Source organism: Psammomys obesus, unplaced genomic scaffold, assembly GCF_907164565.1.
Source record: "Psammomys obesus unplaced genomic scaffold, mPsaObe1.curated_primary_1811, whole genome shotgun sequence".
NCBI lineage: Eukaryota > Metazoa > Chordata > Mammalia > Rodentia > Muridae > Psammomys > Psammomys obesus.
Window position 1 is genome coordinate 21,989,344 of NW_026596046.1, and position 26,199 is coordinate 22,015,542.

The 26,199-nt window shown below is 45.9% G+C and overlaps 1 protein-coding gene across 4 annotated transcripts in view; it reads right to left on the reverse strand.

Moving 5' to 3' along the window:
• Window positions 1-26,199, reverse strand: part of Arnt2 (aryl hydrocarbon receptor nuclear translocator 2) — a 153,340-nt gene that overhangs the window by 61,197 nt on the left and 65,944 nt on the right. For all 4 annotated transcript variants that reach the window (XM_055623203.1, XM_055623204.1, XM_055623201.1 and 1 more), the window contains 3 exons: window positions 6,374-6,476; window positions 566-631; window positions 152-237 (listed from right to left, as the gene is read on the reverse strand). In XM_055623203.1, the coding sequence (XP_055479178.1) occupies window positions 152-237; window positions 566-631; window positions 6,374-6,476 (255 nt within the window). The remainder of the gene's footprint in view (window positions 1-151; window positions 238-565; window positions 632-6,373; window positions 6,477-26,199) is intronic.

Genomic DNA, 26,199 nt, shown 5'->3' on the forward strand with positions numbered 1-26,199 from the left:
ACACACACACACACACACACACACACACACACACACACACACACACAAAATACTTTCCTGCTTTTTTCCCAAGAATATTCTTAACCCAATATTACAGTTGGGGATGAAGGCTCCTTCACCTTCTTGGAAATACAACAGCAACGCTGCTCACCTGCTGGTGGCCAAGCCTTGATGTAACCTGTGCAGTGGACCACAGCATACTGGGCTTCTCCTTCTTTTACAGGGCCAAGGCCATTTCTGAAAAAGGACATACATGAAGTTGTCTTCATTTCATGAGAACAAGGCAAGCTGCTGATAAGCCCTTTTGTATCTAAGCTACCCGTTTGATTAATGGATTTAAATCTTCATTTCCCACCATCCTGACCTCGTCCTTCAACAGGGCCTGAAAGTCACACATAAATTCCACCCAACTCCCAGTTCTCACCCTGGGCATGGCCACCCTAACACATGTCCTCATGGTTCTCCATTCTTAGCCTCTCTTCAAGCTGAACTAATCCCCCAGTGTGGGGCCAGTGAGCCATTTCCTAGCACAGTCCCCAGGTACAGCACAGAAAGGAATGCCCACCTGAACCTTTTCCTCATGGTGGTTATTCTGTTCAAAGGCAGGTGATCCAAGGGTGCATTTCCACACCTAAGAGTCAACACATGTTATTAGAACCAGGGAGGGTGCAGTGACTATATGAGGCACGGTGCTGCTGAGACAGACGAGGGTTAAAATCACTGTCAGTGTCACTTCTTCGTGTGCTCAAGTGTGTGCAGGTGTTACATGTGTGCATGTGTATCTGGAGGATACACATCCTGGCCAGAGGATGCGCTCAGGTGCCATGCTAACTTTTTCTTTTGTGGTAATGTTTCTCCCTGTCAAGCAGCTTACCAAGTGAGGCTGGCTGGCGGCTGAGCCCCAGGGACCATCCTGGTTTTTCATCTCCGATGCTCGGATTACTAAAGTGTGCCACCACACCCAGTTTTTTTCATACGGGCTCTGAGGATCAGGCTCAGGTCTTAGCTTATAAGGCAATTATTTGACTGAGACATATCCTCAACAGGAATGATGAGTTCTTTAATTAGTAAACACTCTTTATGATGTTTACTTTCCTATAAGTGAAGGTATTTATTACAAATGGAGGGGAAGCAATTAAAAATTCTCACCCATGGCCATTGGACTTCTTGTACCTGAGACTATCTTGAGCAATATGAATACTAATCAAACAGCCAGTCGGACTACCCTTATGCGAGCACTGGCTGCTCCGAACTCTTCATAGACACCTTGTAAAAAACTACTCTTGATGGTGAAGCGCTAGCCAGAGTTATTTGAAATAGTTCTTACTGGAATTTTTTTAACTGTTAAAAGCCTTGTTGAACTCTAGATGACCCTAGTATATTGTCTACCTATGCCAGGCGGAGAGTACTTCTGGTGGCCTAGAAGAGGGGTAAGCTTGTGACTGGGGCAAACACTAGCCTGCATTTGCTTGCAAGCCTTGCTATAATGGATGCAAACATCCTTTTGGCTACATAGCGGACTCTTCAGCTCACTTGGAGAGCTGGCAGAGAGACACTCTTGTGTGCCTCTCCTGCTATTACATTAAGCCCAATGAAAGGCTTTTCTGGAGTAGTCTTTTCTTAATTACTTCTTATTATTACAGCTTGAGCTAATGATGCACAAAAAAAAAAAAAAGAAAGAAAGAAATAGCAGAGATAAGAGAGCATCAGTGAAGGCAGAGGCACTAGAGCAGCAGTGCTAGCTAGCAACAGCTAAGTCACCAAAGGGCTGAGCTGCACAAACGGCAGGGTGGCCCTCGACAGCAGCAGGCTAGAAGCCTGCGTAGTCAGAGGAGAGACACTGCAGGTCTGATGGTTGGAACAATTATATATTGTCAGGCCTTTAGGGTCAAATGTCTCAGCAGCGCAGGCCTGGGAGCTGTAAACCCAGCTGTTATCAAAGGCTGAAGAATGTGATACCTAGATTGCCTGGAAACTGTAATGCCAGCTGTAGCAAGAGCTGAGGAATTTCAGTGTCTTAGACCAGCACACGAGCTTCAACACTGGCAGGGCTAAGGATCCTTTTACCCAAGGCCTACACAAAAGCCCTAACACTAAAAGATGCCTTCCACTGCTGCTCCTGCGTGCCACTACACGCTGCTGTCAAAGACCAAGTGACACGAAAGCTGCTAGGTAGGACCAGCACTTGAAGAATTTCTCCCCTCCCCTCACTTTCTATTCCTGCACATGTTGAAGAGTAACCCTGCTATCAAGTAGATGGTTCTCAAGTGTCCTGTGTTCTGGGAGTCCCACGGCTATTATCCTTCCAAAGTGCAGAAGTGGGCTTGCTGGGTTTTGACTTTTACTTGACATTAGAGTTTGGCCAGTTTTTCAATGCACGAGAAACATATCACAGCCCATCTCAGCACGAGAGACTTACAGAAGGACTAAAGGAAAGCCTGGCCAGCTTTGGTCCCACAGATCACTTCAGTGGAGCCAGTGGCTCTGTGGAAAGGAGGAGGGTGATGACGGCAGCAGTGTCTCCTCAGGCCTGAGCAGAGATACCAACTCAAAACAGATGTTGCCAGCTGATGAACAGTAGCGTCTTCCCAGGCTTGAGCATCACACTGTGGACACCCCCCCACCACCACCACCATGCTGGCTCTAGGAACAGCTACACAGCTGGAAGCCTGCTGGTGGCAAAAGGGAGAGTGGAGACAAGGGACTAATAGACAGAATTAGGTCTGCCTAGAGGCCTCTCTTTGGAGCCCAGAGGATGAAGCACTCTCCACAATGGTAGGACCTCTCTGATCACTTCTTAATGGTTCTCTCAGCATCCTAGGTATGAAGCATCCAAGCTCTGGACACCACTTGGCATGCCTGTTCGCTTAGTGCCTTTCTATTTCCCAACTGCATGACCAATGCCAGCCTGGATGTCTTTATTTGCAATACAAAAAAAAAAAAAAAAAAAAAAAAAAAGCCCAATTATGCTTTGCGACCTTGGAGAGCTGCCAGCACTGGAGTGGCTTTCACAGCAGGGTACATCTGTGACATTGCCTCTCAGGGATGCCAACAAGGCCCTTTGCCCCTTTCTGGCAGACTGTGTCCTGAGGAAATAGTGTTGCTTTGTTGATGATGTCATGCTCTAAGCAGAACAAAGTGCTGCACACCTCTCCAGCCATTCTGAGCATCTTGGGAGTAATACTCCAATGAGCAACTATGAGCACATTCTCTGGAGGTACCCCTGGGCTTGGAGAGATGGAATAATCTCGGTGGTGACAGTGGCACCATAAGCTGCTGATAGAAACAGTGTACTTGATGCCTCCAAGCAATTGATTCACAGGATTGTCTGGGAGGGTATAATTAAAAATTTATATCGCTTGGGCTTGCTAACTGCCCCCGAGCTATGATGGGAGGACCCTTCTGTGACCGACTGCATTAGCTGATAATGTGTTGTTTCTGGATGGCTGCTGTGCAGATGAGTCCTATGTCTGGCTCATCCACAACACAAAGTCGGCAGCCAGTGGAACTCTATCCCTAAATCAGAGACCATTTATGCACTGCCACCCCAGTGCCATCTTGTCGCCTGAGGCGGGTGAAGGAGTTTCATCAGGGCTTTCTGGCAGAGGTCCAGCATCCAACCTGGAGAGGAGCAGATGCAGGAGAAAAAGCAGCTCTCTCACCTGTCCTCTAAAGTGATGTTTTGTAAAAGACACACTTAGGGTGAGGAATGTAGGTCACCCCTCACTAAATTACATTGGAGATATGACTTGTAGAGTTGTATCTCTCTCTCTCTCTCTCTCTCTCTCTCTCTCTCTCTCTCTCTGGGTGTGTGTGTGTGTGTGTGTGTGTGTGTGTGTGTGTGTGTATACATGTATACAGGCATATGAGTTCAGAGATGCACACATATCTGTGTGAAAGCCAGAGGACAATTTTAGCTGTTCTTCCTCAAGTGGCATTCGCTTGTTTTTAGAGACATGGTCTCTCACCTAGGATTTGCCGAGTGGCCAGCAAACTTCAGAAATCTGCCTGTCTCCACCTCCCCATCACAGGGATTACAAGTGTACACACTATCATGCTAGACTTGTTCTTCTTTTAAAGTAACACAGCTATCTCTCCAGCCATGATAAATTGACTTCGTTAAAACATATACAGCTTTAAAAGATTACTTTGAATCAGAAAAAAATTAATATTTAAAAGCATTTTCTCTTTAGAAGTTTATAGGACCCACAAGATATGCAAGTGCTAAGTCACTTCAGGCAGCAGACAACTGAGTAAAAGTGACATTAGCTAGTGGCTCTGCTGTGCCTGTCTGGGACGGGCACGTCAGTGGGATCACATAGCTTGAAGGGGAGGAGGAAGGGCTGAGGAAAGGTGTCGGCAATGCTATTAAACCAAGATGGATGCAGAATCCTACACTGGTTAGGAGAGGTGTTTGAAGATAGCCCAGGGTAAGCACATGCCAGGGCAGGCTGGGCAGAGGAGGCTGAGTCTGCCTTGCTTGCCTGCCTGTAGCTCCAGTTTCTCTTGTTTCTCATTCTGAGAAGCAGCCTTGAAGCCCCAGATCCTGCCTTTGGGACTCAGTAGCGGCATTTCAGATTCTTCCTTAGTCCTCTCTGTTCCCTCCTCCCTGCCTGGATGCTCAGCTCAGCTTTCTGCCATTGGTGGAGCAGGGCCAACGCTCTCCCCAAGTGCTGTCCTAAAGTATCCTCTTTAAACTGCCTCCCGGCGACTGTCCTCTCAGTTCAGCTGCCATCTCAATGTCCATCCCTGAGTCTTTCTTCATCCCTTGCTTCTCCTCTGGGTTTCAGAGTTACGTAGCCAACTGGCTTCTTATCTTTTTCCATTTAGTTATCTGGTTAACATCTCAGTCTAGGAAGGATGACCACTCCCCTTCACTCTAAAGACGCTCCCAGCCACCTTTCTCATCTTAGTAACAGTACCCCATTTCTCCAAGGGGACAAACACATATCTGACCTATCTCCTTATTTTATACCCTGCGTGTGGCTGGCTGTGTGTCCTAATATATATCTGCAACTATATTATATATCTCAATACCTGCTGTCATCTGAATGGTACAAAAAGCTACCTTGGCCTTTCTTTTTCTTCACTAAGAAGCAGAACAGTCTCTTTCCCTCCTCTTTGTCTCTCTACCCCTTTCCCTTTCAGACTTTGCTAGTGGTAAGGAGTCTTGGACCCAATCTTCCATGAATTCAAACAGTAACTATATACAAAACATTCTCTTGAAAGTGAGGGAGGTGCAAAGAGCCATAAATCATCTGGGCAAGGTGGCTTAAGCTTTTAATCTCGGTTCTCAGGAGGCTAAGATAGGAGGCTCGAGAGTTGGAGGTTGGACTGGGCTACAGAAGTGGCTATCTTATAAAAAACGAAAAAGCCAAAAAAGTATAAATCAGTCTCTATCCTTAGGGTAGTGTGATTGAATTATGAAGCCAAGCCATTTGCTCGTTGATTTAAATACAAATCAACAGGGAGTGGGATATGGCTCAGTGAATCAGTAGAAGTTCTCTCTGTGAACTCCAATATCCTACCAGGCATGGAGGCCCACACCTGTCATCTCAGACCTTAGGAAGTGGATGCAGGAAGATCAGAACTTCAACGTCATCTGCAGCTATATATATTTGATGCCAGCCTGGGACACATGAGAGCCTTCCTCAAGAACACAAAACAAAATCAAACAAACAAAGAAATCTAATCAATAACAGTTGGGGGCGAGTTAAAAAGGTATGATGAGGCACGAGATCAGTGGTTTCAGCACAAACCATGTTGAAGAATACAGAATCTGGAGAGGCATGGCATGTGGAAGGCCTTGAAAGACAGTTAGGAAAGAAAATCAAGAGGCACAGAGGAGTAGGGTTATTACAATGTAATAGGGCTAAGGAGGTAGAAGCAGGAGGATCAGAAGTCCCAAGCCAGCCTACACTGCACAGAGAAATCTTGTCCCCAAAAGCCAAGGGCTGAAGAACAGCTCAATGGCAGAGCACTTGCCTGGGAGCAAGTCCTGGGTTCAATCCCCAGCACAATCTCCCCGCAAAAGGACAAAAAAAAAGTACTGGTGTCATAGTACACACTTTTCACACAGGACACAGAGGCAATTGAATCTTTGTGAGTTGATGAGCCCAGCCTCATCTACATAGCAAGTTCCAGGATAGTTAGGGCTATATTAAAAGACCAAAACAAAAATTTTAAAGAACAAGAAACAGAGAAAGGATAATACAGCACACAAAGGTGTGAAAATGGGATGGATGAGAAACGGTGGATTACTAAAATGGATAGGCGGCAGAAAGGGAGCATTCTCATGCTGGATCAAGAACTGGGATATATTTCTTGTCTGAAGTCAGGAGCACAAGGCCTTGGCCTCTGCCAGCCAACAAACCTCATCCTACAGATGAAGGAGCGCCGAGAGCCCATACACATGCGCATGGACGACTGCTGTCCTTCCTTCTTCACTGTCCCGGTCTTCAGGTCCAGGATGCGGCCTGAGGGAGAGAGAAATACAGTGGCGTGTGAGCCTCTGCCTGAGATTAGGGTTGAGATGGAAGGGGGAGAGTTCTCCAAAGCTCTGCCACGCCAGGTCAAGCCAGGCAAGGCTGCACAGACTTTTTTTCTTGGCATCCCCAGTGTTCTTTGGCAGAAACTCACAGAGAAATGGAATCCATACGGTTCACGAGGCCTTGTTTTCTTCAGTGCAATTTCTACTTGTCAGCTGTACTTCTGGATGCCTGTACTTCAAGTCACTCTAGTTTGGCCACCTCCTCCCCCAGCCCATGCAAACAGCCTCTGCCAAGGTCACCGACAGCTTCCCCATGCTGAATCCAAAACACATCTTTCCTTTATTTGATCTGGCTGCTTTGCTGAAATTTGTGAACTATACATAGATCTCCTTAAAAAACAAAACAAATACAAACAACAACAACAAAAACATCATGGCAGGCATGGTAGGTGGACCTTGGGGTGTTAAGGCCAGCCTAGTCTACTGAGTGAGTTGCAGGCGGATGCATAGGGAGATTCAGCCCTCCCAACCTGGGTTTCTCACTCCTTTCCGGCACCCTCTGGTCTTTTCCTTCTCTAGGCTCTCCATCTCTTCTATCTTTTCTTCTATCTCTATCTCTTCTGCCTACACATCCCTTGTAGAGTTTTATTCTTGTCAAAGTCTCAGAGGTCAGCTCTGGATGCCAATGACCTAATGTCTTCTTCTACAGCAGCCACTCAAAGTCCTCTGTCTGGTAGAGCTGTCCCGTTAAGCTGGGCTCCGAATTTGGCTTCCTCTACTGGCCCAAAGGGTACAGTTTTAGAAAGACTCCTTAAGTTAAGTCAGTGTTAGAAGTTTGCCGGAGTAACCTCAAAGTCCATGTCTCAAATACTTGGTCCCCAGAATGGCATTACTGAATATGGTGAAAATTTAAAAGGTGGAGCCTAGTAGTGGTCCTTAGGTCACTGAGGATGTGTCTGAAGATTGTGGGACCATGGACTGTTCCTCCTTGTACGGCCTAGCTTGTGAGTCAGGCAGGTATGCGCTGCACCCAACCCCACCACTGTCATACAGCACATCTATCAGAGATCCAAAGCATGATCCAGGCCACCATTCTCTGACTGGAACCTCCAAAGCCATGAACCAAAGAAAACACGTTATCTTTCATAATTATGCCAGATATTTTATCATAGTAGTGGGAAGCTGAGGAACACTACTGGGCAAAATCCCCACCCTTAGTATCTGACCTCCATTGCTATCTTATCACCGTGGCCTGCGTTCCTTTGGTAAGAACTCTGCTGAATGGGTCCAGAAAGAATTCTCTTGACTCTGTTGTTCATTCTTAGTAATTCCCCACCAGCTGGTCTCACCCACCCTTTCTTTGGTTCTAAATTTCTGTCTTTCTTTGTTGGGGTCAGAGTTCAGTCCTATCTCTTCCCTCACTGCAGAACACCACCGCTGTGGTTCTCACAGCCTTCCCCGTGGCCTTGAACAGTGTTTCTCAGCACATTCAATGAGCACCATGCAGCCAGACCCCCTCTTAGAAGCTTCAATGTGTCTGGATGTCTCTTAGGCATCACAGACATTTTATCATTCCGAGGGGCAAATGTGTCGTCCTTTCAAAGCTGCCCTTTCTCCATGGTCTTCAAGCCTACTACTCAACCGCCCAAGTCCTCCACTTAAGAGCAGGAGGGACTGAAGAGATGGCTCGGTGGGAAAGAGTACTTTCTGTGCAAGCATGACAACCCGAGTCCAGACCTCAGCACCCATGTAAAACAGCTGGACATGGCTACATAGGTTTGTAACCTCAGGGGCATTGGGAAATGGAGACAGGAGGGTTTCTGGGACTTGATGGCTGGCAGCCTAGATCAAAGTTCAGTGAGAGAAGTAAGGCGGAGTGATATACAGTCAACATGGTAGACTTAAACACACAGTCATGCCCTTTCTTGAACATCTCTCCTGCTCCTTACCTGTGGTCTTCAAAAATCCACACCCCATACCCCAGTATGAAAGTATACAGGCTGAGCTCTGCTCACCTCATGACCCTTCTCGGCTTTGCCTGGGGCCTGGACACCTGGTGCAATGCATGGTCCCCCAGTGTGCTCCTGGACGCTCTCTTGGCCCTGAGCAGCGCTTTTCTCCAAGCATTTCATGACGATACCCACTTGTTACCTCAGTAATCACAAATAATCACTCAGCACTAACAAATGCACTAATCTAAGAGAAGGGTATGGGGAGATAGGAAGGAACTAAATAGAAAAGAATGAAATAGGACAGGAGAGAACAGACTTTGAAACAGAGACAAATGCTAACGAAGGATACAGGGTATAAGAAAGTGGCCCGAGAGCCCCCTCCTTTGAGTCCCTCTCACTAGAAAGAGAAGAGCATTGAGAAATACCTCACCCCCAGTTTGGGCTTGCTGTGCTAATGGAGACAGGAGATGAAGGACAAATATGTGCAAGACATTTAGTCACTTCCCTGACCCAAAGTGCTGAGGCACGCTGTGCTTTCCTGAGCTGGCTCTCCGGCACTGTGTTGGGACTGTTTTGGGCTGGGCCTATCAGCTCGCTCTCTTCACCCCTGCAGTACTCTGGGACACGGCAGCCTTCTCTGCAGATGTGGTGCACAGCTCTGTAAGGTGGAGTGTTCTGTATCAACACTAGGCACTGCTGAGGGGCACCTCTAAGCAAGGTGTGTGCCCACAGACTTCAACTCCCCCTGGAGGCAACACTGAACTTGAGCGCTGTTGGTGACCTTGCAGAGCAGACCCAGAGCTCCGCTGACTGCCGTCTGCGACTCTGCTTTTGACACCTGTCTGTCTCACTCACAGACAGCATCTTTTCACTTGCTTCATCATCAACCAAATGGCAAAAGGTTTCAGCTGTGAAGCAGGAGGCCAGAGGGTCTGTCAAATTCCAAAGTGCTCTGAAAATAAATCCCAGCTGCGGAGCCGGCTCGTGGCGCAACATGAGGAAATGAACAAACACATCTCCTATGATCTGCTGTGGGGATCCTGAGAGACAACTGCCCCAACGTTTGTTTCTCCACGTGCTTCTCGGGTTTCCTTGAGCCCAGCGAGCCCCATCTCCAGGCTTCTCAGGAATGCAAGCATGCTTAACTGTCCTGTAGGTGTACTCCTGAAAAGGAGTGTATGAACTGGATCTGACAAATACAGTCGTAGTGGAGATATGTGAAGGCAGGTGCCCATCCCTGGTATTGGGCGCTGAATCCCTATGTGAGCTGATATGACTGTGCCTCTGCTTACAGGCTCTGGGGCTTAGGCTGGCTCACAGTGGGATTCCAGAAGGAATGAACACGGACCTCATGTTGATGTTTAAGTTTTTGACCCATGAAGCCTTGGGGCTGGTTGGTCTGGATGTCCAGGCCAAAGATGACTTCTTCCAGAGTCTCTCCTCTGCCCTCATCCTCTTCATGAACAGGATGACATGTTTTCATGAAGTTCTGGGGGCTGAACAGAGAGCTTTCCTCATGTTAGGCAAGCACTGCTGAGCATTATCTGTAGCCCCAGGTGAGAGGACTTGTTCTCTCACACTTGTGTCTCTGGCTCATCCCACCTTCCACATTCCCTCCTGCTTTCCTTGGTTGCACCCCCTAGTCATTATTTTCATCATGTGTGGTCCACGCCCCTTTCTCTCCTTCCCATAAACATGTCTTACAAGTGCCCTCTAAATGCTTCCCTCTGAAATAAGCTGACCTGTGAACACTCAGCTCTTCAGAGATTCCCTCAGCCAATGCCTCAGGAAGAACCAAGCTCATCTCTTGCCTTCCAAACAGCAGAACCCTGGGACAGGAAGCTCTTGCTTCCACACACACAGACTAGCTCTCTCCCTCAGTCCCAGGCCCATTCTGCCCTGGCATCTGCTGTGCCAACCTGCCACTCCTCTGTTACTGCAGTCTTCGAGGAACAGCCGCGCTTCCTCCTTCACTTTAAATGTTTTCATCATTCTAGAGGTGCTGTGGACAGAGCCCAGGACTTTGCACATGCTTGGCAAGCACTCTACTACTGAGCCATATCACAACCCATTCCTCTTTTAGTTTAGAATTTGGCAAATCACTCCCTTTCTTTCTCCTCACTTCAAGACCTGCCATCATGTACTGGAGTCTCAGAGTCCATTTTCTAACACTCCCCAACTCAGTACTCTCATCCATCCCTGCACTGCTGGTCTCCTCCAGGGAGCCCCTCCCTTGCCATCACATCTACTGGCCACTGGAGGCCAATCTTCCAGGTAAACTCTTGGCCCTGCTTCAGGTCTGACTCTGTTCTGGTCCGGCCATAATGTAAGAAGCTTGGACATATGCTTCTATCACCATGAACTCCACCACGATTTTCCCTCTATGACGGACTTAAACTGTGAACTAACATAAGCCTTTCCTCTATGAAGCTGCTCCATAGACACTTTTGTCACAGAGATGAGTAAAGTAACGACTTACATGCCGTTTCCTTGTTCTTTGAATTCTGTGAGAATCTAGTCATACAGGCATCCGTTTTCTAGTAAATACACGAGAAGCTTCTCTGTGGCCCTGGCACCCTGGCACCTAAGCCAGGAGGACTCAAGTCATGCAAAAGCAGCTTTTACCACAGGGCCCCCAAGCACTTTCTAATACATCAAAAAACAGCCACCTTTCTGATCTGTTATACAAAGAAGAGCCAGCAGTGAGTGAGAACAGTGAAGCATGCTATTTCAAAAGGAACGGAGAGAAGGATCCAAGACATAGCTGCTTCATAAGGCAAGTATGAGAGTTTGAACAGGTCACTTACATTCTTCATTTCTTTGACTCAAAAATAGGGTCACATACTCCTACTTTATAGGGTTATGTGAAGATCTGACTTATACCAGGGGTCCACTAGGCTAGAGTGCCAAGTGCTGACAGGTCTAGGCAGCACTCTGTGAGCCCCAAGAAGACAGCCTTATGGAGCAGAGAGCCAGAGCGGTACATCTCTGAGGCCTGTGGTCTGGTGCAGCCCCTGCCCCGGCTTCTCTGGAGGACAGGACATCAAGCCAGCCTCAGAATATGGAGCCCCAGGCTGAGAGCTATATGAACTTAGTCTAGTATTTTTCTCCTGAGACGCTTTTCTGTTCTGTAAGTAACATGATCACTTGTAGAACACTAGAGCGTTCTACGCCACCCACACCCATATCCATATATTCATACACTCATCAAGTAAAATCCCAGACAAATTTCTACAGAGAAAAAAAAAACATACTTTCCATGTAGGCGCACTTACTGTCAATCTTTTTCTCTACATGCTTGCTCTTTATTTTAATTAGCTGAGGTTTCATGGATACACTTTCCCACCTCCTGTCACTTAGCATAAACTAATAAAGGATTTTATAACAAATTTCATTTTCATGGTTTTATAATATTTTGCATGGAGAATTTACCCCTGAATATTTAACTTATTCCACGATTTTCCATATGGGGAGGGTAGTGTGGTGAACATCTATATGCACACACATATTTACATGTTGGTACATGTATACATACATACATGTTTGTGTATATGTACAAACGCATTTGCATGTGTGCATGGGTGTGCATGTTTGTATATCTGTGTGTATATATGTGCATGTGTGTACATCTATGTGTGCTTCTATCTGCATTTGTATATACATATGTGTGCATGTGTATACAGGCATGTATGTGTATCTGTGTGTATATATGTGTGTACGTGCTTGTATATATGTACACATGTGTATTCATATGTGTATCTGTGTCTACACATGTGCAAATGTGCTTGCAAATGCATGATATGTGTGTGCAAATGTACATATTCATATGTATATTATCTCAGCTTAGGATGAGTTCTCCACCATGAAATCACTTCATCATTAGACTAGCCTCACCATTTTTCATCTCAGACCTCCAAAGCCCATAGTGAGCCTCACTCTCAACACTTACGCATTCAGTTGCTCTACCCCACTGCCGTAGTTAGGGTTTTATCGCTGTGAAGTGACACTGTGACCACAGCTACTCTCATAAAGGAAAGCATTTAATTGGGGCTGGCTTACTGTTCAGAGGTTTAGTCCATTATCATCATGGCAGGAAACATGGCAGCACGCAGGCAGACATGGTGCTGGAGAGGTAGCTTAAAGTTCTACATCTGGATCCTCAGGTAGCAGGAAGAGAGAGTGACACGAGGCCTGGCTAAACTTCAAAGCTTATCAGTGGCACATTCCTCCAACAAGGCCACACCTACTCCAACAAGGCCACACTCCTAATAGTGCCATTCCCTATCAGCCTATGGTGGCCATTTTCGTTCAAACCACCATGCCCATGAAATGGTGATAAAAATGTCAACCATCCACCTTAAAGTTTTGAACTGTAATATTTCCCACATAGTTAAAAAGCAGGAAATGCTTGAGAACTAGGGTTAGCTGAAATCTGGCCCACCATCTGCTTTTGTAAATAAAGCTTTAATGAAAAACAGTTCTGCTCACTCATTTGTTTCTGATCCATGGCTACATTCAAACTACAATGACCAAGTTGAGTGACTGTGGTAGAGACTACATAGTCCACAAAGCTATCCACGACCTGACCCTTTACTAAGAGACATTTAAAAGATTCTAGAGCAATGTACCTTTTCCTGCGAGCGTATGTTCCTTTTGTAACATTTTTGGTAAGCTGGCTTTTACGTTTTATTTTTCTTAGTAGTGACTTTTTGAAAAAGAAGAATCAGAAGTTTGTCTTGGATAAGATTACAAAAGAAGACTCTGTGCACATAAAAATGCTCCCCAGGCTACAAGAGAAATACAAATATAAATTAGAAATATTTCATCAAAAGAACCTTGAGAAAACCAAAAACATCTTATCTTGGTTTTAAAAAGGAAAACCAAGATAGCAAGGGAGAAAAACAAGAAAAAAGATACCTAGTGACAAAAACGAAGTAATGGCCCCACAACATGACAATATTTGATGTGGTTCCAAAAATGTGTGGTCCCCTGAAAAGGGGACTTGGGTTGAAGATACTTTCGTTGGTGTTCCAGCGATAATGTGTTCCTTTTCTCAAAAGGTTGACCCCACCATCCTAGCAGCTGTGCACACAGGAAAAAGCACCCTACCCCAGCTCAGGAACCCAAGCAGTGTGCAGCGAGCCTGAGAGAGTATGAGAAAACAGGCTCTCCACCACGAAAGGTGTGTTTTAACCTTCTGGAATGCTGTAACAAAATGCCTGCCTGACAGGGTAACTTGTAAACAGTCGACTTTATTGTCCACAGTTCTGGAGGCTGAGAAGTTCAAGAACAGGGCAGATCTGATGTCTGATGAAGGCCTGTTCTTCATAGATCTCATCTTACCACTGCATCTTTGTGAGGACAAAGAGGCAAGCAGGCTCCCACGAGTCTGTCTCCTCGGAGCATTGTGGTCTGAACCAGAAATGTCCCCCACAGGCTCATGTTTTGAGTGCTCATTCTGAAACTGACAGTGTTGGGAAGGATATTGAATCTCTAGGACATGGGGTCTTTCTTGCGGAAGTGGTGCCCAATTCCTGGTCCTGCTTTGCTCCATTTACTGTCTACTGTGAGACTAAGCAGCTGCCTTTGGCACACAATCCTATTGCCACTGATGTCCTGCTGATTGACCCGGCTGTTATGGCCTGAACTTTACGAAATTCTGAGACAAAACAAACATCTCCTTCCTTAAGTTATTTCTGTTGCAAGTTTTGGTCACAGAGACACAAAAATAGCTGACACAGGTACTAACCGCATCAGGCCCTCACGGGATAATCACCACCTACAGGCCCTATCTCACAGTGAGGGAAAGCGTCAATATGGGAATAGGGAGACAACACTCAGATCACAGCAGGTAGGTACAATTCCCTCATCTTTCATAATGTATGGCAGGAGTTTGGGTCATGCATTAATCTCTTCACCAGTTCTGGTCAAGCCAGTTCCTCTCCAAAGCAAAGGAAGAGCATGGAGGGCAGCGGAGCTGTGTGGAGACACCTGCTAGTCTATCTACCAGTTGCTTCCTATTGCAATGCATTTTTAGAATGGTGCTCAGGCTAGTTCTCTTTATTATGAACACGGGGAAAAGAGCTGCCATCTTCTTACAAGAGCTCTCCAGCCTGGCCACAGAGATCGGTTGAAGGCTAAGCACCTCATTCAAGCTGGGCTCACTTCTGTTAGCCCCTAGGCCTCTCACCCACCTTCTGCCACAGAGACTGGGTGTAAAACTGGTATTCTAAGCAGGCCACAGACAATGTGTAAGCTTCACCACTCTCTTCTCCTTTTCTTGCGGATCTGAGCAGCAATCTTGGGGATTGCAGCAGCACTGTGTCATGGGAAAACTAGATCTATAACTTCAGAAGAGCAGTGGGAACACAAAACACAGGAGTGTGTCCTTCTGGTGTTCATGTCTTACAGCCAACGAATTTCTCCACCCCTCTTTTGTGCAAGGTCACAAGCTCAATCTCAGTTTTCTCCATTTTCAATCAAACCGCCAAGATTAATATGAGGCTCTGTGGCTGTGGTAGTTTGAATGCAAGTGCCCTCATGTGTTTGTGTGCTCAGTGCCAGTTGATGAACTGTTTGGAAGGGTTAGGAGGTGTGACCTTGTTGCAGTGGCTATGACTTTGTTGGCAGAGGTGTCACCTGGAGTGAGCTTTGAAATTTAAGAAACCCATGCCAGGCCCACTGTGGTGGTTTGAATGAAAATGGCCCCCAACAAATGAAAATGGCTCTTGCCTTGTTGGACAAAGTATTCACTGGAGGTGGGCTTTGAGGATTCAAATGCTAAAGTCAGGTACAGTATTATTCTCTCGTCCTGTTGCCTGTTGATCCAGATGTAGTTACCTCTCCAGCACCACGCCTGCCCGGATGCTGCCATGCTTTCTGCCATGATGATACAGTATAAGCTGGCCCCAACCAGATGTTGTCCTCTTTAAGAGTTGTGTGGTGCTGGTATACTCTTCACAAGAATATAAACCCTAACTAAGATACCTAGTTTTTTGTCTGTCTCTGTCTTTTTCTCTCTGACTGCTGCCTCTGGATCAAGATGTAAAGCTCTCAGCTCCTGTTCTAGCACCACGCCTGCCTGCTTCCTGCCATGATGATAATGGACTAACCCTCTAAACCTGTAAGCAGGCCCCCAAATAAATGCTTTGTTTTATAGTTGCCTGGGTCATGGTATCTCTTCACAGCAATAGAACAAGGACTAAGTCAGTGGCCTTTAACATAACAGAGCTAGAGAATTAACCACACGGTCTACACAAGATCCAATATTACACAACAAATATCTATATATATAATTTTTTGTGACCATATAATAAATGTATAATAAAAAGTAGCTCACAGTGCTCTACCATGGAGGAACACTGTCCTAGTTAGGCTCGGCTCTCAAATTGACACAGCCTAAAATCATCTGACAGAGTTTAAATGGAAGGATTGGCCAGATCAGACTCTCTGAAGGATTTTCTTGACTGGCGATAGACATGAAAGACCCCTAACCCATTGTGGGTATCACCACCCCTAGGCAGGTGAACTTGGACTATATAAAAAAGCTAGCTGAGCATGAGCAACAGTGAGGGTGAGAGAACAAGAGAGCAAGAGGACAAGAGAGAGAGAAAGAGAGAGAGAGAGAACTAGGACGTGACACTGCTCCATGGCTCCTGCCTCAGGTTCCTGCTCTGACTTCCCTCAATGATGGGTTATAACCTGGGAAATGTAAAAGTGAAGTAAACTCTTCTTTTTTCCTAAGCTGATTTTTGTAAGAGTGTTTTATCACAACAACAGAAATCAACTAGAACAAGAATGAAGAAGGACATTTAGAAGCCAGCCTTAGTGGGGGAAAAAATGCCTTACCACTGACATACCAGAAACTGTTGAAGCAGAGTAAAGGCAAACAGATTAATTCCCTGTAGCTTACTATTGGGAAGATGGTATGGACAGCGCAGCTCACTTCTGTATATGCTCTAGGCAGACATTCTCAACAATGTCTCTCCTTGCTCATACCAGTAGGCTTTATTTTTTCCCAGGAGGAAACTGAAGTCCAGGTACATTCAATAACTCAACAAAGATGGTGTCCACAGCTGAGGAGTAGGGGGATGGGCTATACACTGCACAATCCAACTCCTGCATAAGAGCTTGATGCCCCATGACAGAAGACAAGATAATACCCACCAGACAGAAGCAGATGGGCAGTGAGGGGACACAAGGTCAGCCATCTGCAAGGGACTGTGGATAGCCTGTGTCTGTTTCAGGGTCAGAGACCTAAACTAGGGAAATCAGGCTTTGGTTTGGTTTGGCAATTCTTTCTGTGTATTTGTTTATTGCTTTTTGCTTTTTCCTTTGACTTAATAGAGTCTTTTGGATCATTCTAGTCTGTCTCAGCAGTTCCTAGGAGAGTGGGGTCAGGGAGGTGAAAGTTTACATGTCCATTTGGGTGGAGTTATAGAAAGAACAGTTCTCTCAAAGCAGGCACGGTTACAACTGCAACCACATCTTCCTGTTTTGCTTGCGGTGGTCCAGGCTTTTAGCTATTACACTGCCAGTTAGCTTTCGTTCTCAAAACATGGTACTGTGAGCAACAGATAATCCACCCACTCACCCTCTACAAAGTGGTAGCAAAGGAAGAATCCTAGCAAGAAAGGAGCCCCACCTCACAGATGCTAAGCACCTCAGGCTGCCTCCTGGCTTTCACTCAAGCCTGACTGCTCATAGACAAAGCTTCAGTTTATTTTTCAGGATAGAGGGTAATGCTATAAAAGCTCCTAAAAGCTAAGTATGCCATCAATGCAGTATCTGCTCCCAGGAGGGTAGGGAATACAGCTGGACTTGATCATTGAGGTTTCAAGTTCACGTGAGTTCAGTCCAGCAAGGTGGGGTGGGTGGGTAATGTTCACACACAGTTAGAAAGCTCCAGTCTTCCACAGAAATGTTTTCTGTGGCCCAAATGGAGCTTTTGGCTGTACCTGATAGTGTTTGGCCTGAACTCCTTACAGGCCAGCACTCACTAAGAGCCCTGAATGGGCCACATTCAGCGGTTCAGCTTGCAGCAAACACTTGGAGACTAACTGGAAGCTGAAACCCTGAGGAGTGAGAAAGTCCCTCCCTTCTCTTCTCTGAAATCCTTCTGGAAATAAGGAAATCACATCCACACCAACACGCCCAAGCTTATCAGCTCTCAAATACTCTCCTCCTCTCAACATATATCAACGGGCTCCCCTGTGAGGATCTTAAATGCCAGAATCAAGGTACAGACTGAGCTAAGCTGAGCCTCTACCCACTCAGCTTCTTGGCAGGATTTGGTTCTGCGTAGCTGTGGGTTGCAGCATTTGTTTTCTTGCTGGCCGTTGGCTGGGGTCACTATGAAGCTACCCGTAGGACCAACCAGCAGTGCCTGTGAAGGAACTGGGAGGGAGCTTTCTGAATGGCACAGAACAGTACTGCTACTTGGGTGATGATGTGCCTCCTTTTCTATGTTAAAAACTGTGAACCCAGATAAGCAGTGTGGGTTACTGGGACCAGGTACCTCATACACCAGAGGTTTCTGATAGCACTGTCCAGAATTATAGCTACTTCTTGGGAGGTTATAGTCACTCACGGCTGGACAGAAACTGAATCACAATTCCTTTGTATTTCTGTGGATGTCCATGTGTTCTTCTGTTCCCCATTTTCTAGGGTATTGTTAAAGATTTAACAGAGTCCAGCCTCTGAGGAGAAGTCTCTACCCCAATCTTTCCTTCAGCAGCAACTGCTCCAAGCAGCATACAAAACCTGCTGACATCTCAACAACCGTGAGGCACCAAACCTAGGCCCCTCCTGATACTTGGGCCACCAAGTAGCAAATGCAGCTCCTCAAGCCTGGTTTTCTGTGGCAATCCAGGTAGAGCAAAGACAGTGACATCCAGTTCAGAACTATTTGCCCACTTAACACAGTTTAAAACTCTGCAGTTGACCCAGGGGGAAGTTGCCGTGGACTGACAAGTTCTCCCATATGGCATGAGATGCTCCACACTCAAGTCAGCAGAGGAGACAGAGGGGCTGGAAGTGTGATGAATTCAGTCAGGAATGGACTGGAGGGAAAGAAAAAAAAAAACCCTGTTTCATCCCACCTATGGGCCAGGATTATCCCACAGGATAACAGAAAATGTTTTCTCAAAATAATATTGTTAGAAGAGAGTGCACAGGAGTTCATGAACCCTCAGAGGATGGGTAAGGAGCAAGGATCTGTGATATCCCTCCTTCCAATAGAAACATTGAGATGTAAGCTACTGTTCCAGCACAACAGCACAGTCTGGGATATTGTGGCAAGATGTTGTTCCCACCTCTCTGCAAAACTAATTGAGCTGGAGCTGGAGAAGAGCCGAGAGGAAAGTCTGCGCAGAGGCAGCCTGGGATCAGAAAGAGTGGAGACTGCGCACTGGGGATCAGAGACGGCAGAGGGGTGTCAGGGATGGAGCATGAGCTGTTGGAAGGAGCTCTGGGCTCCACAAAATGTCATGCTCAAAGGGAAGGAGCCCCAAGGGATGGGTGACCTGGGAAAGGGGGGTCTGAGAATGGGACAAAGAATTCCTGCTGGGCTGGAGCTTGGAGGCCCAGAGGCTACGGGCAGGCTGGAGTGGCTGTAGGACACTGGCGAGAAAGGGGCTTAGTGTTCCCTATTAACTTGACTGCATTAAAAAATTCACTGGAGAGACACACCAGAGAGTTTAGACTGAGAGGGAAGACCTGCCCTGAACGTGGGTGGCATCCTTGCATGGGTAAGGATACTAGACTAAGCAAAAATGGAAGAAGGAGGAAGCCAAATAACTACTGGTCTTCACCTCTCTGCTCCCTGATGTGGAGCTGGTATAATCAGCGGCTTCACATTCCCATCTGCACACCTTCCTTCTGTGATGGACCCGTATCCCTCCTTACACCATGAGCCAAAGTAAATCTTCCCTCCTCTAAGAGCTCCTTCAGGTTTTTCTCACAGAGATTAGAAAATCAACGGATGTAAGAAGTTAAGTTGGGCAGTGGTAGCACACGCCTTTAATGCAGCACTCAGGAGCCAGAGGCAGGTGGATCTCTGAGTTCGAGGCCAGCCCGATCCACAGAGTGAGTTCCAGAACAGCCAGGGCTACACAAAGAAACCCTGTCTTGGAAAGGAAGAAAGAAAACAAAACAAGAAGTTAAGCTTTCTGGAAGTTTCTACACCTATCCCTCCTCCCTGACTACCTTATTCCCTCTCTTTCTCTTCCCTTCTCCACTACCCCACCCCATACACTGAGGCATGGGCTTCTGCTAGGCCCCACCAACACTTTCATATTGTTGATAGTGAATGTGCCTTGCAAAGGCCAGAGCATATGACCAGAGTAAAACCCTGCTACCTTAGAACTTCCCAGGGAAATTACCTTAATTTTTCCTTTAACATATTGATAAGGTATATTTTAGAAGCAAAACTTTGTAACTTGAAAATTCACATCCAGTACTGCCCTTATCTAACACTTGGGGAACAAGCACACCCTATTTGGAGACCAGTGTCCTGAAGAGTGGGAAAACACCAATCCAGGAAATGCCTGCTGGGAAAAAGGGATGACTGGTAGCCATGGTCCCATCCACTCAGCAGAATACTGCACCTTCACAGTTGGCAGGTGGAACTGTGGTCTGTGTTAGGGGCAGGTTTGGGGAGAACCACACCACTCATCCTTCTCTTGCTTTTCTGACCACAGAATAGGGCGCTGGGTTTGACTCCAGCCTGAAACAGTGGAGTCACAAAAGAATCTTTGGTAAGACTGATCAGGACTGGCAAACAGCCATGGATGGGCCCCTGTCCCACTGACACTCAGAAGGAGCTTTCCTGCCAAGGAGTCTGGTTTGTATTGTCAGCCCTCTATCCCCCACCCTCCATCTGGGAAAGGCGCTAATGAGGTGTTAATTAGCAAGGGGCAGGCAGTAGATGGCAAAACAGGGCAGTGGCAGTCTGCAGCAAGCATCAGAGAGGACTCCTCTTATACATAAAGAACAGACTAAGTCTAGAGGGACATCTCTACCAAGGGGCAGAGAGCAAGCACTAAGGGAACAGACCCTGCCACCTCTACCACCTCAGCAGCTGGGCCCCTCAACTCTCAGCAGAGCCCCATAACTCTTTCCTACACTTGAATTCCAAACATAATGTGGAATTACGGGGGCGCCTCCTGCTGCAGCCTGCTGCTCTGCTATTCATTATAAAATCATCACCCCACAGTCCCCCCACGGCTGGCACCTCTTCTGCTATTTAATCTGTAGACAAGAGTACAAATTCCTCATCCTGTTTAGAATATGTTGGAGTGTGATTTAAAGAAATACATTTCTCTTGGGGGATCATGCTACAAAAATGCCAGAAATGTGAGCCTGAGGGTTTTCATTTCAAGGGTAAATGATTGTCCATTCGGGGCTGAAGACAGTCAGGGTGATGGACGGCAGGAGGCCAGACTGCTAGGACGTTTGAAAAAAGGCAACTTCAGGTCTGGACTCCTCTCCTTCATGATTTGCTAATGAAATGATTAAAAATATCAAAATAGCAGAAAAACCTTACATCCAGGAAGAACAGTGGGAAGTGATTAGATCACTGAAGAATTTCTGAAAGAAAGAAAAAGAAATGAAAAACAGTGTACCTGGGGTGGGATGGGTATAGGAATGAGCAGCAAAGTAGTTTGACAAATACAGTTGGCGGTCTCTCTGTGTTCGTGCATTTCACACCTGCAGATTCTACCCACCATACTCTAAGAAACGCATCTGCACATTTTATTTTCCTACCATTACCCCTAAACAATACACCATGGCTACTATTTACAGAATTTGTCAGTCAGATTTCTCTCTATATAACAAACATACTGGAGTTCATCAACTTATAAGAAGATGAAACTGCTGAAGTTCATGGTTTAGGGTTTTGCCCCCACCATCAGTTGGCCACACTGTGTTTGTGATGAGGCAGGGGTGCATGTTGAAGAACCCTGTTCGCTTGGTGGCTAAGAAGAAGAAGAAAAGACCTTCCATCCACAATTGTTTTATTAGTATGTCTAATAATCCAAAGACTTCCCACTGGGCCCCAAGTCTTAAAGGTTCTACCAGCTTCCAACAGTGTAACACAAGGAGATTTGAGATTATTTGTGATCCACAAACACATAGCACTTACATTGTATTGGATTGAATAAGCCATCTAGAGGTAATGTTAAGGATATAAGAGGATGTGTGCAGGTTACAGATGACTATAGACCTCTATGTAGGGCATCTGAGCGTCCCCACCATGGTCCCTAATCCAAATGACCTTAGAGGCCCATGGGTGACTGTCTAAAGGAATTGCATGCCAGGGAAGGAAGTAAAGAAATCTGCCAGATGTGTCCACAGAAGATGGAGGACAGGGAGTCAGGAAGAAGAGACCTCGTCGACAAGGGCTCATGGTAGAGAGGCCATCAGGAAAGGTTCTTTTGGGCTGCTTCCAAGGGCAGGGCTCCAGTGGGAGGAATGTTTGAGGAGCCTGTTCCCTGCAAGTGACCAGGACCAAAGTATACATCTGCCTATTGCTGAAGTCCCTAGACACTTGTTCCCAGATTTTTTTTTTTTATTATTGTTAATGCCAATCTTATTAAACATTAGGAACTTAAGTTGAATGGAAAGGGGAAGAGGTACTATTAAGTCTAGGAGAAAGGAAATGATGGGGGTATATGTATAAGGAAGTCCACTCTCCTTTCTGAGGCCATCAAATTCCACCATAAAGCTCTCAAGTATTGGTGAGCCATAAGAGACAGGGAACCCTGACAGACTTGGAAAAAGCCAAAAACCAAGTCTCCCAACTTAGTTGGGAGAAGGCAGATGGTCTGAGACAGATGCCACACACATGCAACTGATGTGCAGAGGCAGTCCAGGAGCAGAGGATAGGCCTCAACCACGAGACTGGGACAACCGGGCAGCCCATGCCAAAGAATGAACGCCCTGTTTAAAGCTGCCCTGAGGATTAAAGGAAAAATATTTGTAGAGTCACCTTGCACAGCACCTCTAATAGTACTTAAATATTAGCTCTCATTCTAAGATTCAAAAAACACATTTCCTTCCCAGCAGCCAGACAGCTTTTATCAATAAAAATGCAAATCAGACCATGCTAACATTCTTCCAGGGACTGTGCCTTGAACTATGAGTAAATCTTAAACGTAAAATGACTCTCTGGGGCCATCACTGGCTGTCCTGCTTCCTCATCACATCCACAGCAGCCCTCCCTCCTGAGACTTGCTAACTCCACAGCCTAACCCTCTAAATTATGAACTCAAATTATGTAAATTATGAACTCAAGCATAGCTTCAGCTCTTGCTGAGTCATTTCCCTGGCCCACATCCCCCAACATAGGAGTTAGGGTATCTTAGCATACTGCTCCTTTCTTCTGAGCACACAGAGCCTTTTCATCTTGGGTTTACCTTGTGGCCATCAGTCCATGCACACTGGGAGTTCCACTCTGGATGGCGACCATGCCTATTTAATCCCTGACTGCAGCTTCCTTTTTTATCAAAGACATGTGCTTAATAATTTGTGGAATAAAAGAGAAATAAAAGAGGTCCTACCAGAAGGAGGCCCTCTTCACTCATGAAAAGTGGGGACTAAGCCTCAGGGATTAAATTCAGCCATAAGCCAAGCTGTTGGAAGTCCCAAGAAGAGTGGAGACCAGAGAGCCCCATTGCCTCAGCTCCAGTCTTAGCGTGCCTGACACTTGCTTTGTCAGATTATCCTGGGCAAACCTTAGCTGCTCTGGGGGCCCAGTTAGCTTGGGGCTCATCAGCTCTGCCTTGGAGATCCCTTACTCTGAAGGACCTTTCAGATGTTCCACAGAGGCTCCCTTGGGTCTTTTGTACCAGGAGGACTGGAGCATCCCTCCCTGACCTGTTACAGGCTCCCACCTGCATTTTCTTCACAGAACTGTCCTAGAAACCACTTGGCCTGAGGTCTCCCCTCTCAAAGCCTGGGGTCAGTGACTGCTTAGAACAGGGTGTCCAAAGACTACTTCCTTGCTCCAGATGGAACAAATTTTATGCAATTTATGCTCCAGAGGCCCATTCCTACAGGTCAGACCCCTTCTGAACCTGGTTTCTTTTCTGACCTCCCCCAACCTTTCCCCATCTCCCCTCAACCATTTATCCCAAGAGTGTTCACATAACTGTGTACATGAATGTCCATCCAGCTTGTATGTCTAGGGAATGCCACGAAAGACAAAGGTACCAAAGATGGGGGAAAAGAAGGTGGTGGCTGAGATATGGCAGGCATGGTCTGAACACCATCCTCACGTCAACACTGAAGAAAAAGAAGAGGCTTAGGGAGAACCTGAGCTTTAGTCAAGGTCACCCAACAGAGCACATTCTGTCTCTGCAGCCCCTGCCATTACCTTACCGAGGATTTTCAAGTCTGCATGTGTCCAGCTCTTCCAACCAATAGGGGCTGTGATGTTTGAGACAGGTGTAGAGTCATAGGCCACAATACTTGGTATGCTGAGTACAAGCTGTTCTGAAGTGGAAACAGCTCTCTCCCAAGGTGGGTGGCTTTACTGCTACCTACATTCAAAACCATGGGCCATGTCACAGACGAGTCATAGAGGGAGAAATGTGAGTGACAGGCAGGGCTGACCCCCACAACTCCACTCTGTAGAGCTCTGATGGTTCTCCGTCCTCAGAACATGTGCATTGGGTCAAGGTTAAAGAACGACATTGCAAATAGCTCACTGGGGAGTAATTTATGTCATCACTCGAAGGGGAAAATTGCAAGCCATCTATGCATCTTTCCATTGGATCAATGCCTAAGCACGCAACTGGCAGAGGAAGCTTTCTGTCCGGGTGTAAGCAAAGAATTTACAAAAATAAAGGGAAAACTGGATGCAGGTGCTTTCTTCAATTAGCATCCACCAAAATGGCAGTGAAGAGGAAAGACAGAGCTCATGAGTGAATTTCCATTCAACCGTTTGCCTTGGGTCATGCCACTTCAGGGGGAGATGTGTGTCATTCTTTGGTGAAGCTGGAGGAAACTATTTTAATTTTCTTGAGCACACTGGGGTTTTGCAATCAAGCTATTTTTAACTGAATGCTTTAGAAAGTCTGACCATCACGTGAGGCTTTTACCAAGATCTAAATCAGAGCACCAGGAAGCAATGATTCAGTGTCCTCTAAAAATGTTCCAAACAACTCAGAATAATTACATCTTCCTAAAAAACAATACTATTCCCGTGCTATTTTTTGTCATAGTTTTCCTTTCTAGAAGGGGTGGGAGTTGGTCTGTGGACTTACTACTTGCATATCAAGGTTAAGATGAAAGATACTTGCTTAAGAAATGGAGATTCTGGCAGAATGTTTAATGTGCAGATGCTGTGCGCTTTCCATCATGTTATATATCATTAACATTCTGTTTGTTGGTAGAGTAAAATCAAAAGTCGTTTTTTCATCTTTCTGAAATTTCTCTCCTAGGTATAGGACAGTTGAATTGTACTTTATTCATGGTCTCTTTCCTTTTATTCTTTTGTTGTTCCCAGAGATTGTACTGGGATGTGGGAATTCTTAGCTTCTGGTTCATATTGGAACCACAGAGTTGGTTTGAAAAATAGAGAATTGGGGATGGGAGAGATGGCTAAGTGGTTAAAAAAAAATTGTTCCTCTTGCAGAGGACCTGGGCTCAGATCTCAGCACTGATGTGTTGGCTCACATCAGACTATCACTCCAGTTTTAGGGTATTGAAGGACCTCTTCTCTCCCCATAGGCACAGGAATACACGTGTCTGATCTGATACTACCAATGCAGACAGAACAAAGTGACAGGTCTGCTCCAAGGCAAGGGGAAGCTCCACATCAGATGGTAAACTGAGTCACAACAGAGGAAGGCAATTGAAGAGAGACAGAAGCCCAGGTTTAGAATTCAGTCAGATATGAAAGCACAAGCAAGAATCACAAAGAGGTAGGCTGGCTGCTTGGATCTGACAGAGTCTGAATTCCAACCCCAGCATATCCGATCAGTGTAGACAGGAATATCCTGCTCTCTATTATTCCACCTAGGGAAGACTTAAACCTACTTCAGCTAGGTGGTCGGGCTGGAAAGAAATGAAGAGGGATCAACTGAGGAGCAGCAGAGAAATTAGGCAGCGTGGATCAGTCTACATCACGTTTCAAGCTGAATGGACATGACCAAGATGTTAAAGCAAGTGAAGTCACATGCCACCCCCAGGACTGCAAGATCCACTCTTGGGATTTTGATAATGCTGACTCATAGAACAAGATGGTTCACAGTTATAAGAGTAATAGCCCTGAATATGCTTAGGTCTGAACAGGTCACAATGCAGCTGAGTTGATCTAATCAAAGATGCTAGGTGAGTCCAGGAGACCATCATTAACCACAAACATACCACAGGGAGGGATAAATTCTGTGACTAGATTCAACAACAAGAACTCAGAAACAATGAGTCAAACTCTATAGCCAAACTCACTTCCAGTAGAAATGATTTATTCGTGAGAATACAGGTCAGCTAAAATCTGACAAAGGCCATTTCTATTTGGTTATGGAAATAACCAAACAAAGCCACTGTGTCAACTCCTCTGATTGATTTTTATGCCTAAAGTTCTCTTGGATATACCTACTCCCTTCTATCTCCATGTGTGTTACCTGGACTTGATTTGGTTTTCTACTCCCCCAAATTCACACCCTCTTGGAATTGTATGTATGTATACATACACATACATTGTGTATATATATATATATATATATATATATATATATATATATATATATA